The 16,753-nt window shown below is 38.8% G+C and overlaps 1 protein-coding gene across 1 annotated transcript; it reads left to right on the top strand.

Moving 5' to 3' along the window:
* Positions 1-466: 466 nt before the first annotated feature.
* Positions 467-9,196, top strand: LOC117957076 (transcriptional repressor scratch 1-like). The gene is made up of 2 exons (XM_034892627.1): positions 467-949; positions 6,775-9,196. Exons 1-2 carry the CDS (start codon positions 826-828, stop codon positions 7,548-7,550), a joined length of 900 nt encoding a protein of 299 aa, XP_034748518.1. The 5' UTR covers positions 467-825; the 3' UTR covers positions 7,551-9,196.
* Positions 9,197-16,753: the final 7,557 nt, after the last annotated feature.

The raw sequence follows: 16,753 nt of genomic DNA, 5'->3' as shown, positions 1-16,753 counted from the left end.
CGTTTTGTTGTTACCCTCCCGTTACATCTCGTTACCTTTCCGCTTCTTTTGTAGACACCGGTATATATAAACATCCAGATTGAGTTGACTGACCTGCGTGGGAATTTCCACGGGAATGTGTTTCGCTTCTTGTTGAGCTGATTTCGAACCGGCGGAAACTTCTTGTTCTTTCGTTTGTCTGTGGTGCTCGAGGCGGTTGGCCGTGGCACGCGGAGAAAGAGGAGAGGACATTCTGGCACCGAGGGGAGCTGTCCGGTGCTGAAACCACGAGACCGTCTAGAGCCAAGCAAAGAACTGCTGGGAGCTTTCCTCGTAGACCAACGGCTTGGAACGAGAGAGAAAATGGTCGTTTTTCTTTATTTTTGTTAAACAACGGAATTACAATAATAAACAATAAAAAGGGCGACGTTTTGTCCTCGTGGCAATAACCAACAGGAACTGATTTTTTGTTGCCTTTTAGAGCTCCACAGGTCTTCCAGTCGCGAGTTATTGGAGGAAAACATATTATTTCCCCAGGACCATAACAAATCAGTCTGTAATTGACACACCTGAGCTAAAGTAGATGTTAGGGATGCTAAAAAAAACAGAAGGTGAGAAGCGCTTGGTTTGTCTAATCTTTAAAATGTCTCCTCTCCACTTACGAGGCTGTTTGATTTGAGGGGGCGAGCGCACCTTAAGTAGCTGAAACCAGAGAGTGCATTATCATTCAAATCAAGCGTTTAGGAGTTTTAGGTATAGGTTTGCTCAGCTATAAGCTTGAAGTGGGTTGGAAGACAGAAGAGTGTGTGTTTATTGCATAAGTATAGGAGCAACTACTGTCCCATCATGCCTCGGTCTTTCTTGGTGAAGAAAGTCAAATTGGACGATTTTTCGGCTGCACAGCTGGAGAGCTCTTATGGTCACAGCAGAAGAGAAGCACTCAGTCTGCAATTCAATCATCGTGATAAAGGTTAGTTACAAGCACACACACACACACACACACACACACACACACACATACACACACACACACACAAACACCAGATGAAGTGCCATACATGAGGTACATTATACAGGGCTTTTCTTTATCTCAAGCTTTAAATCATTGGTCATGACTGTTTCAGAAGGATGACAAAAAATGAATTACAGGGTCAAACACCGGTCACAACCCTTAAATATGTCAATCACAGGCTTTGAAAAAAAATCTTGCAAATATTATTTTCACGAAACAGTATTATGTGGAGAAACAGGTCAGAGATATTGCAGGAAGTCAGAAAATCGTACACCTACTAAGAATCCCCACATGCTCAGAACTGTTAAAGAGACAAACATTGTTTAAGTAATATGATAAATATAAATAAATATATAGTGACCCTTTGCACAGCACAGGTTAGGGTAGAGCTCAGATGTACCTCATCAGGGGAGTTTTTGATTTTTATATAATAATTGACATTAACACATGAAAACATGAATGGAATTTTCATTAAACACATTTTAAATTCCAGTGTTTTCAAATAGGAATTCATGGCAAGGTCAAGCTTTCTGGATAAACTTTTTTATGCTTTGCCAGCATGGAAAATATCATATAAAACATCAAATTAAAGTCTATTAGTCTTTTAATGTTGGCTGTTGGCTTCCCCAAACTCTCATGACCATGAAATGAATATTGTTGCCAAATGAATAGAAAACATACTCCTGGTGTTTCATCTAGTTAGTTTAGAAATACAGTGCAGCAAACACATATTCAATACAGCGTAGTTGCTGACATATGATAGATATGAAGACAGCTGATAAGCAACAGCACACAAGCAACCTGACATTTTTATGTTGATACATAATTTGTCACCAGCACACATGCAGTGGGATTCACAGTTGTTCTGCTGCCCAGTATACTATTTAAATCACTTTGTTTCCACGTGCTGTATAAACTTGGATACACAAATACAATACAGGTTCAGTGAGAGTGGGGATTATTTGGGTCAATTTGGGCGTTCAGTGGAAATGTTCAATTATTGAGGAAATAGTCTTAGTTTACTCTTAAAGGTTGTTTTTTATTCTGGTGCAACAGAAGCTCTGTGCAATCAGGGATTAGGACTTTTACAAATGCATCAGCCTTTTTATGTTAAAAGATGCATTGATATTTAAAAATTAACACTTAGATCAATGTAATGTTTAATGTAAAAGGGGTTGCTTGCAGTCAAAAACCCACAGAAACAGACTTCCCAACTGTGCAGCTTTATTAAAGCCACTCTTTCTGTAATGGATTGGTGCTCTCATCAACCCTTGTTGTGTCTCAATTTACACACTTACTGTCATGAGTGCACACATGTGTTTACACTGAAAAAAGTAGCAAAATGCAGTGCACTACAAGTACCCGGATGCTATGCACATAACGGTGAAATAGTTGAGTGTGGAATGCTGGAGACTACTCACGCTGATTGATTTTCATCTTAGTTACGCATCAGAAGCTATGGGACCACCAACATTTTTTCAACTTGTGAATATGGCAGGTGAGGAGGTTGCAGCAGTGGAGATTAAAATGGTGAACTGAAATTATACATGTTTTTTTTAACCAAGTACCATTTTACTGTGGTCCGATGCAAAAATATCTGGCAGGTATTTTGGCAGGAGACAATAGGTGGCAGTAATGCTCCAGACAGTAGCGATTCACTATTAAGAAGAAGAAGAAGTGGTCAAATGTTGCGATTGTACTACTAATGGAGACCAAATCAGAGCACAAAGGAAAGTGAACATCTACAGTATGTATGGGTGCGCGCTCTACCAGGTGAGCTACCCAGGCGCCCCAGAGTGAATATTTAACGATGTAAATTTGGTAGCTAAAAACATGACTCCGATGGGACAACGTTGCCATGTGTCTGCTAAATGTGTAAATAAAGTACATAATTGTTAGGTAACACGTTGGCCATATCACTTTTAAGGGGCAATAGTTGGCCAGAGCTGTGTGTCTTTCAGCTTGTTTCTGCCACCTAGTGGCAAAAGATTAATTAATGCAGCTTTAAAGAACTAGAGGAAAAATTGTGGCGGCCACACAGCACAGGGAGAAGTGTGCAACACTGTTAGTGCAACCTGGTGGTTTAACATTGTATCAAGGTCAAATGTGAGATGAAGAGATCCCAGGTGCTTGGATGACAGAGTGAACAGAGAATGATGCAGCAGCAGCGGCAGCAGGGCGACAAGCATGTAAAGACTGAAGACCATTGTTATAAATATAACAAGAGTTTGATTGAAGCAACTGCAGCTTGTTGCGTACACACAATGCACACGAACATGAACACACACATATACACATGCACATCAATGTACGCGCACTGCTATGTTTCTGTCAACTCTGCACATTTCTCAGGCAGCCTGCACAGCTGAGTGCACAGCATCACACACAAACACACACACACACACACACACACACACACACACACACACACACACACACAAACACACACACACACACACACACACGGCAGTCAGTGACCTACAAGTGTCCACGTGTGTGTCAGTTACTGCTGGTTTGGATCAAAAATTAAATTGTAGTTTGCAGCTTTTCTCTCTCCCTCTCTCTCTCTTGATCTCTCTCTCTCTCTCTCTCTCTCTCTCTCTCTTTTTCAGTCCTATTACATCTCTCCATCTTTTTTTCCTTTTTTCATTCTCTATATTTCAAAGACACATAAAGCGGGACGCTTAAGTTTGGCAGAGCATTTTAATCTTTAATAAGCATTTAGAACAGTTATAAGCGCTAATGCTGCTAAGTGCTTTGAAATGAATACAGAGTTGACACGGCGAGACAGGGATCGAGACAGTTGGAGAGAGACAAAGACAAACAAACAGCGAAGGTACGTAGACAATGAGACGTTCAGCAATTACGACTCACACAACAGTTTTTTAAAAAGAGGATAGTGGGGAGGGATAATGTTTTATTGGCAGGGATTGTAGAAACAAGTTTATATGTTATGCTCTCTCATTCTAAAACCAAGGATGGAGTTTGTTTTGATTTGTTACCTGTCAGTAACATAGGTACAACTCAGCCTGGTGCCTTCACAGCACAGTAAACAAATATGTCTCAGGAAGGGGTAATATGATCTACACACTGAAATCTTCAGGGGAATAACATTGGATAACTTATTATTTCTTACTGTACAAGGCTTTTTTTTTTTTACCAGGGGTCAATCTCCATGTATTTATGGAGTCTGTCCTTCCTTCCATCCATTCAACATAGTGGTCTTAAGGAGAATGTTGTGACTAATATTGTGCAGATATAGATTTAACAAGCAATAGCTTGTAGTGGCTCCTATGCAAATTCAATGACCCTTTCCTTTACTACAGCATCACCATCTACTCAAAATTTCTACTTCTAGAGTTTAAGAATTTAGTATCTTTACAACTCAGCCTAAGCTACAGCGAGTAGTTAGTGGAGGTAAAACATAGGTGTTTTACTTGCACTTTTTGCATTTTTTTGTTCATTTTTCTAGTTTCCAGCAGTTTTAGCTGGTGCTGGGATGTAACTAAGTATATTCACTTAAGTGCTACACATAAGCACAATTTTGAAGTAGTTTTACATACTGGAGTTTTTCTTTTTCAATTTGTGTTCTACTACTTTTCAAAGAGAAATCTTGTGGTGTTTCTCCACTACATTTATTTGATAACTTTACTTAGAAATTACTTTTAATATTATGAATTTACATGTAAAACACAAAGAGCGTATGAAACAAAATGTGGGGCATTACTATCAAGCTAACCAGTCGTGTATAAAGCAACTAAAATTGGCAACACATTGACAAGTGACATTAGGTAATAATATCCAATGATATAGTGTATTATTAATTATATAACACTCTGAAAAGAGGGAGTATTTTACCTTTGATACTGCGAGTACATTAGATTGATAATACTTTTGTACTCCAGTAACATTTTGAATGCAGTGACCCCTCCAGTGGAGCTGTTCAGTGTCCACCAGTACTAGTCTGTTCTACTGGGAAACTGCTAATTTGAGTAATTAAGAAGTTCTGCATCATCTCAAGGGTTAAAATTAACTCATGCTCTATAAAACAAAATGCATGCACGCACGTACGCACGCACACACACAGTACTTTGTTCTAGAGTGCATTGATTGAATATTCATGAAACATGATTTTCTTTCTCTCTCTCCACCTTTTTCTAACTCCCTCTGTCTTGCCTCCTCCCCCTCTATTGTCTGTCCTCTATTGCTCTGTCTTCATTTGGTTTAATATGTTATATTGGCCTGAGCGCTTTAAACAGTATTGCCAAACCACCTAACCACCTTATTGGACATAACACCACTCTCACACGCTCACTGTGCCACAACACTTTTCCCTGACCCATTTCTTTGTTTCTTTACTATCTCTCATCTCTCTATGATTCTCTTTCCTCTCTACCCGTCTATCTATCTGTGTCTCTTGTTCTCATCATATTATCGACCGACTTTGGTCTTTTCTCAGAACTGCATCATGAAATTATATTACCAGCAATACTATCTCCTCTGCTGCCTGTGTCTAAATGCTCACAGAGTGCTAATTGAAATGGAGAGCTATTGATCCACATAGAGCCACAGGAGTCATGGCTGTGGGGGTATTAGCTACCAGACTCTCCTTGTGTCTGTTGGAGTTCAGCCTGTTGAGTGCAGAAACCAATACTAATAATATTAATAGAAATAATGAAGCAGCTGAAATCATAAAATGGCAACAAGTAATTGATCAGATTTGTCGGGAGCTGCACAAAAATATGCAGGTTGCTTAGGATTGAAATATGGTTTAGCTAAAGGAGACTGAAAGGTAATGGCCAAATCCCAGTTATCTATGTCATTGTGCCCATGAGCAAAGCTAGACTCCAAGCTGCTGAAATAGAGATGCTATGTGTACAACAGTTGACGTTTTGACAGCTCAGAGGTGTGACTGTGTGCAGCTGTAGACCTGTCAGGCAAGGCGTAGTTGTTGAGGAGACAGTATGCTCACCAAACCCTTCTATAAAAAATTAAAAAATATATATTTCCCACGGAGAGATAAGTGTCTCCTCTTTGCTGACAAAGAAATAAAAGCACTTTACTACCACTGTAAATACCTCAACTTGTGTTTGAGACAAAACCTCTTGGTGTGTGGATAAATGGACTTGTATCTCTTGTATCCACTTTTTCTTTGGATAGTGTTGATGGGAAAACAAAAGTTCATCTTAGCAGCATAATGTACATTGTTAATGTAATACTGGGGGGCCTATTGATATTTAGAAACCAGAGACAGCAGGCTGTAATCACTAATGTTATCAGGAGACAACATGTGAAGAAGCATCTCTGAATAATTAATGAACTTCAATGAATGAGTTTGATTTGTGGCCTGTGTTTTTACAATTATATGAAATCTTTTTAATTGTATTGATAGTAGTGGATACATCTCAACTCTTGGGGTTTTGAGGATGAAAGTAACTCATACACAATTTTTTGGCTCTTCTGTAGCTTCCCTGTAAAGATTTTTAAACCTTTTTTGTGTATAACTCACTGCAACAGTTTGGCTGATAGTACTAATGACATGTGTTTGCATGGCCAGCGCTGGCCTCGAAGGAACCTAATACTCAAAAACATGGAAAAACCGGAAGGTTTAATTTAATTAGAGGATTTAAAGTTGTGGTACAGAGGCAACATTTTCCCTTTCGTTTTTCTTCACTTTTGTAGAGCTTATTAGACTTCTCAGTAAAGATTTACAAACCAGTCAGTTTTGGGTTTTTCAATTCTTGTCATGGTCAAAGGATTAACCTCTTCCTCTCTCTCTTTAGGCTATGTCAGCAATTATCTGAGTCCATCTCCTTATGATGATGTGGTGGGAAGTGACTCCTCTGTCATCTCTAAAGTTCCGTCCCTTGACCATCCATCAATCATCTATAGCCGCATCGACGATACCTATTCTGGCATCCATGGTGATATCCACGGCGATTCGGACCAGCCGGACAGCCCGCGGTCTGAAGTTTCGTCATCAGCTGGTGGATACATCAACGGAGATGCGGCCGTGAGCGAGGGATACACAGTGGATGCGTTTTTCATCATGGATGGACGATCACGGAGGAAATCCACAGATAACCCCAAAGGAACCATTCAGAGGCACACCTGCAGCGAGTGCGGCAAAACCTACGCCACATCCTCCAATCTGAGCCGGCACAAGCAGACACACAGGAGCATAGACAGCAAGATGGCCAAGAAGTGCCCCACATGTGGAAAAGTCTACGTTTCCATGCCTGCGATGGCTATGCACCTGCTGACCCACGACCTCAAGCATAAGTGCGACGTGTGCGGCAAAGCATTCAGCCGTCCATGGCTACTGCAGGGCCACATGCGGTCGCACACGGGTGAGAAGCCGTTTGGGTGCGCGCACTGTGGCAAAGCATTTGCAGATCGGTCAAACCTGCGTGCTCACATGCAGACGCACTCAGCTTTCAAGCACTACAAGTGTAAACGATGTGACAAGACGTTTGCACTCAAGAGTTACCTGAACAAGCACTACGAGTCGGCGTGCTTCAAGGGGGCTTTCTCCCCTATAAGCTCACTGGGGGAATGATGGATTTAGAAAGGTTGTTTTGTTTATTTAAATCAGATTTTGACTTGCCTCACCCCCTATTTTTCCTGCTTTCCCCAACAAAAAGACCAGTATGCCCAAGCACTGTAAGGGAGGAGTGTTTCTCTGCAAGGATCATGAGGAAAATTACAAAAATACATTGAGGACATTTGCAGCAAACAATTTTCTATGCTTGATTTAGATTGCCACCTGCTTCGATAAGATACATCCCCTTCCGTGGCCGATTCGAGTATCATGAAGATAAATAAAGCACACCAAATCTAGCTCATCATTTTTGAAGAAACTTAGATCTATTTATGTCCATATCCATCCTCGTCCCACTTTTTTTTCAACCCATGACGAAACAACACTAAAGCACAATCCCTCACTTCTCTCTTTCTGTGACAGGAATATCACAGGAGTTTAAAGCATGAATCACATTTTCGGTTTTCTTGCAAAGAGATTCAATTAACTTTTATATTTAATGTTTTTTTAAAACAAATTTTCATTATCTAAGGATACATCTGGTATCCTGGTGAAACTGACCTTGGACTGACTTTATATGGAGATAAAGCGTCAAAACAAAGAAAGCACACTGCATTTGTTCTCTGCAATTAAGCAAAGTACATGTAAAGTTTTTTTTCCTTTACACTACTGACTTGCTTTGCATCTTGTATACTGTGCTAGCTAAAGACACATCCACACTGAACTGTGATGGAAATATAAAGTACAAACCTTCCATAACATGGTAGGTTTTTTGTGATTTTTCTTTGAACCAATGTCTTAAATGGACACAGACATACATGCTGTTTTATTTTCTTTTTTACTTATTTTTGGCATTTGTGCTTTATTTGACAATAATAGGGGACGTAAAAGGGAATTAATAAGAAAAACTGGAATTCCATGGCTGAAAACTCCCACTGAGCCACCAGGGTATTCTTTAACAAATAGTGTTTTCCTCCAACCTAAATCTGGCAGTATTATTTCTAATTGTCAATGTCAGATGAGGATACGGACATTAAAAATGTTCAGATTTTTCTCAAAAGGTCAAACCTTTTTTAAGTGTTGTAAAATATTGTTATTGTTTCCAGTTGGACACAGTATTCAGCTTGGAAGGGTTTTTTTATGTCTATTTATTGCTTAATTTATCTATTTATGTATTCTCATGTTTTTTTAGATGTATTAATTTTGCACTTTACTTTTTTGCCTTTGTTACAAATATGCCAAAGCATTTGACACTTTTTAATTACTGAATACCTTTTTATTTTTGTCCGCCACTTTAATTCTAAAAAATAATGCATGCAAAAAATAACAATACCTTAATAATGGAATCTATGCCAATTTTATGAATCTTTGGGATATTTTGCCAAACCTCTTAGATAATAGGCAAAGTAAGCAAATTTCTGTCTTGGGCAATATTTCATTCATATCCAATAGAGCAATAATGCATGATATTTTTGAAGAGAGGTGAGTCATAACTGCTTGTAACATCTTGATTTTTTCAAGTACCACTATTCTATGAAGTTATGAGAAATGAAATTTCAGGGAGTTAGCAAGCCTAGTGAGTGTTAAGGAGGGTTGGGTTAAGAGCTCAGTATTTGGAGGGATTGTGACACTGTTGTGATACTTTGAGGCTTTCTCCAGTGACTTCTGTGCCAACAATTGCCTCCTATTCATTAGCTTGTCAACAAGCTAAGCATGAGGAGTTGTTGGTGCTTCCAAGGATTCACACAGATGGCACAACTCTTTTAGGTGGAGGGCTCTGGGTTGGGTCGGGACGGGTCTTTTTGTACATGGTTTATGCACTGCCTGCCTCGTATTATTATTATTATAAAATATTGTAGAAAGTAGAAGATACTACCCTAGGCCTCTGGTGCTGAAACATGGATGAATACACAACCCAGAACAAGAACAATTGAGAGTTTTGCAACAGCAGATGCTAAATGTGGAGCTCTTAGACCCTCAGCGGTCATTGAGCAAGTCCCTGCTTTCCCCTTTTTTTTTAGGGGAACTTTTTTCCAGGTTTTAATCAGTAATAAAGGAAAAGAAAAGAAATTTCCTCCTAAGATTGGGTCAAAATCCCAAAAGAAATGTGCTCTCAATTTTAATCCCATCAAAAAACTGTTTTGGCTCTACACAAGTTGTTGATTCACAAACTCCATGTGAGGACTCTGGAGCAAACAAAACTCATCAAAACAATTTTGGGTGTTTTTTTTATTTTCGTCATCTCTGTTACTGTGGTGACCCCCAATGCAATTATAAGGGTTGTTGAAAAAGAAGAGAAGACATTTGGTCAATATTTCAGCACCAGACTGCATCAACAAACACTTAGATTCTACTATGAACTACTGTAGCCTACTATAGCCACAAGCTAGTTTACCTATTCTTATTTAAAAGCACTTCCTGCTACGAATTATATCTTACAACCTTTTTTTGTTCAAAGATAGTAGCACAATTAAAGAGTTTAGATTCAGGTAGACAATGCCTTTTATGTAGAAATAACCTCTTTCTCCTTTTTCTACTATAATAAATCATGCGTAAAAACAACCGCAAAGTTGCTGAAATAGCACAGGTTATAGTTGTCCTTAAATAACACATGGAAACATGCTTTAAAATGACACAAGGTACTAAAGGACACCTTTATCACATGTGTCATTTTTCAACATATTCGTGTGAGAGCATCTTCACCACACTTTTTTTAAGAGAAAAACTTGACTATTTTCCGGAAAGAGGCTTTGTAAATAAGCACGGATGTGACTTTGGAGTCCGATTATTTCTACAGATCTGTATAGTATAGAGTGACAGTGACGACGATGATGATGATGATAATGATGATGATGATGATGATGATGATGGTGATGATGGTGATGATGAATTTTTCTGGAGCTTCCTGCTTTGTTTTAAGTTCTTCCTTTGAGGTGTTTTGGGACCTCTTGTGGCCGTTTGAAACAATGTAAAGCACAAAGACAACACTGGGCATTTTATTTCACTTCCTAAATAAAAACTAGTTTAAAAATGTCATGTGTTGAGAAGCCATTTTTTCATTGAACCCTTCAAAAGCAATCCCCATTAATATTCATTCAATTTTAAGTGGTAACAAGCATCCATCTACCTATTTGTTTTTGTTGTTAAAGGGGTATTCTGCAGATCTCAATCTAGCTCTGTGTCCTCTTTGTTTGGGCAGTGTGTTTAGATGCATTGTGTGTGGTTGTCAGCATCGTGCATACCAACACAGAAATCACCCTTTAGCATCTGTATGGAACGCACCAGTTGTAGCAGTTGCTCGGCCGGAGCGCTGTAAGATTACATAGTATGAGGAGCAACATTAAGATCAGTGTAAAAGACTGATAATCCACATAAGCAGGACGGTTGGGTGGTGGATGAGTCCAACAAAAGAGGACTTTCACCCTGGAGACCGGGGTTTGGGTCCTGTTCTTGTCCCACTTAAATGTACATTTTGTAACCACAACAATGATCTCTTCCTAAACCTAACTGTCCTGTTCTTTGTTGTTGTTCGCTGTAAGTCAGTTTCACGTACATTCCGACCCAGATTGTCAAAAAGTGTGCAGACCAAGAGCGCCTAAAAATTACACCAAAAGGCTAGACACTAAATGAGACTCTCTGTATCAGTTACAAACGCCATAGGCACCTGACCAAGCCTCACTTTTGATGCGCTGGGAGTGAGAATGTGTTGGCCCTGTCATGGTCTATATTGACAACGATTTATTTATTAGATTGCTCTGGTGCCACCCGAAGATCCACCGGATGTCCCTCATCTTCCGCTTTCTTTGTGTTGGCATTCTAAACTCCGGTGGATTCATGAGGAATATGGTTAACTGCTCCTCAAATCTCTGCAGGGTAAATCGATACAGCTAGCTAGACTATCTGTCGAATCTGAGTTTTTTCTTGAACTAAAACAAATCTTTTGAACGAGAACATGTTTGACCAGAAACAAGTCCCGAGGCTATTTAGCAGAGGCACCGTTTGGCGCACAGCGCTACCCAAGACGCTTGTGATTAGTTTTAAGAAATGCCAATGAACCAGAGCACACTTTTCTCCCATCCCAGAATTCTATGTGGACTAGCCAGACCTTCATCCGCAGTGATGTGGAAGAAGGTCTGGCAACGCAAGACCAGCCCTACCATGACACAGCGCAGGATTTAAGTCAACAAAACATCTCTTTAATGATTACTGTTTTAGCTCAACAATCTGATTAGGCAAAGAAAAAGATGTCATGCCAACATTGCTAGTAAGGTAACCAGGGACTTACTGTAGTTAGCAATTGTTCCCTTTGTTTACATTCTGCACTGCTTTAAGACAATGCAATGCAGAATGCCTACAATAATGTCAGATTTCAGTTGGTTAACACCTAACATGTTAACAAGGCCACTGACACATTGGACACATACTGCAACAGTGAGTTGGATGAAATGCGTTCACCATGTGGGTGATATTAAATGCATTTCTTAATGTATCTTGTTAGATAGTTGTGTTAAAAGGATAAATATTTGAGGTCAGAAGATGTAGTAGTAGTGCACTCTTCAACTGTAGTTGTCAACAAATAGTGGTTGTGTAGGTATAACTCTGTGTTCACAACATTTCAGTTTTTTTATGTATTTACTATTCAATTACACTAGGATTAAACTAGGATGCTCCATCTGTTACAGTAGATCCATACTGGTTCAGACTGCTGAAATGTAATGTAGAATAAAACAAAGTGAAATGATGCTAGTATGGATTTTATAGAAGTTGGTACAAAATACACACACACACACACACACACACACATAAATTGACTGTAGCTATTATAGCTGGAAAGCCCTTTTTCAGGTCCAGTGAATATTAGAACTAGTATCATTAGTGAACCAAAGGCAACATAAGAAAATCTATATTTTTAGTGGCAATAGGAGAAAATCAATCACCTTTTAATAGAAGGTCATTTGTCTTTAGAGGTAGGGTATTGGCAGATGGTGGCCAATCCCATTCAATGGGATCCTCCATGTGGCCAATAGTGATCTATGTTACTGTGTTATAGAGACCATATTTAACTAAACTATGTTGAGAGCAGAGTAATTAGTGATGAAAAAAATTACTTTGGAGTTAAAGCTAACGTGGTGTTGTTGGTGTTGTTGTATGATGAAGCCAGCTGCCTCAGAGAAGCTAGCGTGGCCATAGACTCCGCCTTGTTAACGATACCATAAACTGAATTACGAACTTGTGGTTTAAAAGGAGTTTTAAATCATCAGTTAACACTGATACACAGGCTTCTTTTCATAAACACACACAAGCACCGCACGCAAAGACACACATATTCTCGTAACTATTAACAAGCCACTATGTAGAGACTCTTGTAAATAGGCAGCAACAGCATGTATGGCCAAAAAACAGGTGTTTTGTGTCTTACAGTTCTCCTTTTCTTTTTCCAATCCAGTTGATTGAAACCTTACTTGCACTTCAAGAAAATATGCATATGCTTAATTTAATTAAAAGTTCTCTTTAATCAATTTGTGGTGGCAGCAACTCATGCTGTTTTGCACCTTATGTGCTTCATACAGTACACATTCAGTGTATAATTTCCATGCTTTGCTATTTTGTGGCCACATGCTACACAATGCAGGCCTTTTGTTTTGTTTTCGCCTATGGTCCTTATTGTAATATCTTTCTCTGTTACTGTAGAGTTTGTTTTAATAACATAAAGGTTTTATATAACCTTGTATAACAAAGAATGATCTCATTACCTGTATTACATTAATAAAAAGCATACATTTAGTTTAATATATTGTATCCAAATCCATATCTACAACCTTAATGGATTTTTGCTAAAACGTTTTACTGGATATTAAAAATGGTTTTATTTGATACACATACACATACATACACATTAAGACATTCACATACACACATTATGTCGCAAGGGGTTAAGGGCATTGCCCCGACATCAACTTCCCTGTTCATATATGAGACACGACATTAGCAATTAAAATTTAACATTTTAATTAAACACACACACAAACACATGCACACACACACACACACACACACACACACACACACACACACACACACACACACACACACACACACACACACAAACACACACACACACACACACAGTCACTTGCAGATTTTGACCTATGCATAGTTGCCACAGGGTAAAACAAGGGAGAGAGAAAGAGAGAGAGAGAGAGAGAGAGAGAGAGAGAGAGAGAGAGAGAGAGAGAGAGAGAGAGAGAAAGGGCCTTGTGAACAATAATCAGTTGTACTTTTTTATGCTGAAGGTAAATCTCCTTAATGAATGTTTTACAAAAACACCTATTAAGCATTTACTGAGTAATACAAGAACAGGGGCCAAAAACTAAATGTATTTAATTTATACAAATTGTGGTATTATTACAGTTACCTAAAATATTCACAGTGTGCCCATGCTTTTTCTTAGCATAATTATTTATCAATATGCTAATAATTATTCATTACCATAAGGCTTGTTGCATTGAAGGACACTTTTGTAAGCTCACCAAGTCTGAAGGACGGTATGGCTATTGTATAGCAAATACATACATGGTCATAAATGCTTTCTGTAAAGGGATACTCTATTTATTTTTGCAAGGCTGTCAACTCTTACAACTCTCATTAAAGCATAAGAATACCATTTTAATATTAAGTCCTCAATTGAGTTGATTTCCTAACCATGGGTGCTGTGACACAATAACTTAGTCACTTAATCAGAAACTTAATAACCAAACCAAATAATATTTCCACATAAAAATGACTTTGTCTGTGTGCATAAGACAGACAAAAGAAAGACCAGAAAGAAAAGCCACACACAGAGAATATTTTATCTATCGCTCCAGAGCATTTAAATATGCTAATTTCTGTTTCCCTTGATGTATGACCTTCTAGCCTTCAGCAGGTGAAGGGTATTAATGGTTCATACACTGTCCCCTTAGTAGTTTTTACCTTAAATCATTCATAAAGGGTTATGAAACTGAGCACCATAAGCCTACTAATAAGACATACACAGTACATACATATATGCACTGTATGTATACACTGTATATACTGTATCATAATATCTATTTATTTTGGACTTCTCATAGCAAATAATCGAACTTCTTGCCTCCAGAAACCTTGGAACTGTACTCTCAAGAAAAATATCAGAATTACCCTTGTCCATCAGAAGCAAAGAAGGAGGTTGGGTGACTTTGTTCTAGTGCCACAAAGTCCACAGAAGGAAGAGATGAGGGGAGGATAGAGAGATCAACAAAACAGGAGCACACTCTCTGCTTCCTGTTACCTACCAACAGTCAATTTTGGTTTATTTTGTTCCTAAACCAAACCAAATCTTAGACACTGTTGTATCAGATAAAAAAAATGGTTTCATTTTTGAAACAGTGATTTGTAACGGTTTTGGACAGCCCTGTGGGCGTCCTGCAGATAAAGGAGTCAGATCCATTTTAGAAGGCAATTGCACATTTTGTTATTTGTTAGAGCAGACTTATCAGAAACTTTATCTCAAGATATTTTTATGTTGGGTACAAACAAGTTCTACCTATTGTCATTGTATTGGTTTCTTGTGTCACAGTTCTTTTCGAGGGCAATATGTATGCTTCTTGAAACTTTGATTTGTTGCAACTGTTTTGACTTACAAATGATAAGACTATAGGTTCGTTTTTATACATTTTAAGATCTACGGTAAACCTCTTGAGTTGGTTGTAATTTTTGCAGGCACAACCACGGTGACACCTTCCAATATCAGGACATGTACTGTACCTCTGTGAAAAAAATCCGTTTTCATGTTCTTCTTTAAAAGTATGGACATTCTTGCCTGAAAATATCACATAGTAGTTTTAATAGGGCCTTAGAAGGAAAGTGACTTCCAGTGTGTGGATGAATATGTATATAAGCTTAGAGTGTAATATCACGGTTCACCAATCTGATAGGGAACATATGGAGTGTTTCTTATACACACACACTCACTCACATGAATATCTATATGCGAACACCTGCATCACAAAGTCTCTAGGTAGGCAAGCATGGACATAAACCCATCATACTCACAAACGTACACATGAAAATACGTTTTAAGCAATGCTGTAACATTTACCCCAAACCCACGTTTAATGTACTCTGGAAATCCAGAGTTCTTGCTCGAGCAAAATTTAAATTTGCTCAGCAAGTTACTCCGGCATCGAGTAACGCTGCGCTTTAACTATACCCTTGTACCCGAGCTGCACCAATCACATTGCTGTATCTGGTATAGGCGGGCCAGAGGCGAGCTAAACAGATGACAACAGTTTAATCTACTAGTTAGCTCCACTGGTAGCGAATGGGGGTCTGGAAACGTCCTCCCGTGTGTTGTTGTGATTGGTCGTAGTGTTATCCAATTGCGTGCAGTAAGATTTTCAAATGCACGCTTGGTTTCGCCCCTCAAGAAGGGCCACTTTCATTACTCAAAGCAAGACCCTTGGTCTTTCGGATTTGGGTCTGGATTTCCAGGCTACGTTTAGGGTTTATTAAATAGCACAAAGACACATTCTCATGAACACACATGCTCCCAGAGGACTGCACTGCAATTGAATATTTTCAAGAAGTGTGTTCAGAATTAACCAAAATATTCCCATTGTTAAGTGTAAACTTAACATACAGGCTGCATAGGAAAAACCTGCAATGACTGGTGTTATTTTTGCTTTCTTTATTTTTCCTGCATATGTCAGCCAGAAAGACATAAAATCAGTTTTTTGTCCATTTTCCAACTTAAACATTTTCTCCATCAGAATCAGAAAGGAATTTACTGCCACAGAATAGTTACCCTACATTGAATTTGCCTTGGTAAATGGCGCATGCATACACAGAGCCAGAAAAGCACATTTCCAATAAAGCATGGTAAAAGACTGTATTGCAATAACCAAATACAGAGAGGAGAGAAAGAGAGAATAGAGGGTGAGCAGAGAGAAGACAGAAAGAGGAAGAGACAGAGATAATGAGACAGAGATGGAGAAAAGATGCTGGTAGTCAGAGAGGCAGTAAGAAGGAAAAAAGTGTCAGGAGGCCCTGACGAAACTGAACCTGAGCTCTAAATGGCTTCTTAACAAGAGGCTGAGACAGCTAAATGAAATTATACACACACAAATCCACACAGACATCCACACACACACACACACACACACACACACACACACACACACACACACACACACACACACACA

Source organism: Etheostoma cragini, chromosome 14, assembly GCF_013103735.1.
Source record: "Etheostoma cragini isolate CJK2018 chromosome 14, CSU_Ecrag_1.0, whole genome shotgun sequence".
Classification (NCBI taxonomy): Eukaryota; Metazoa; Chordata; class Actinopteri; order Perciformes; family Percidae; genus Etheostoma; species Etheostoma cragini.
This window is presented reverse-complemented; position numbering and strand designations above follow the sequence as displayed.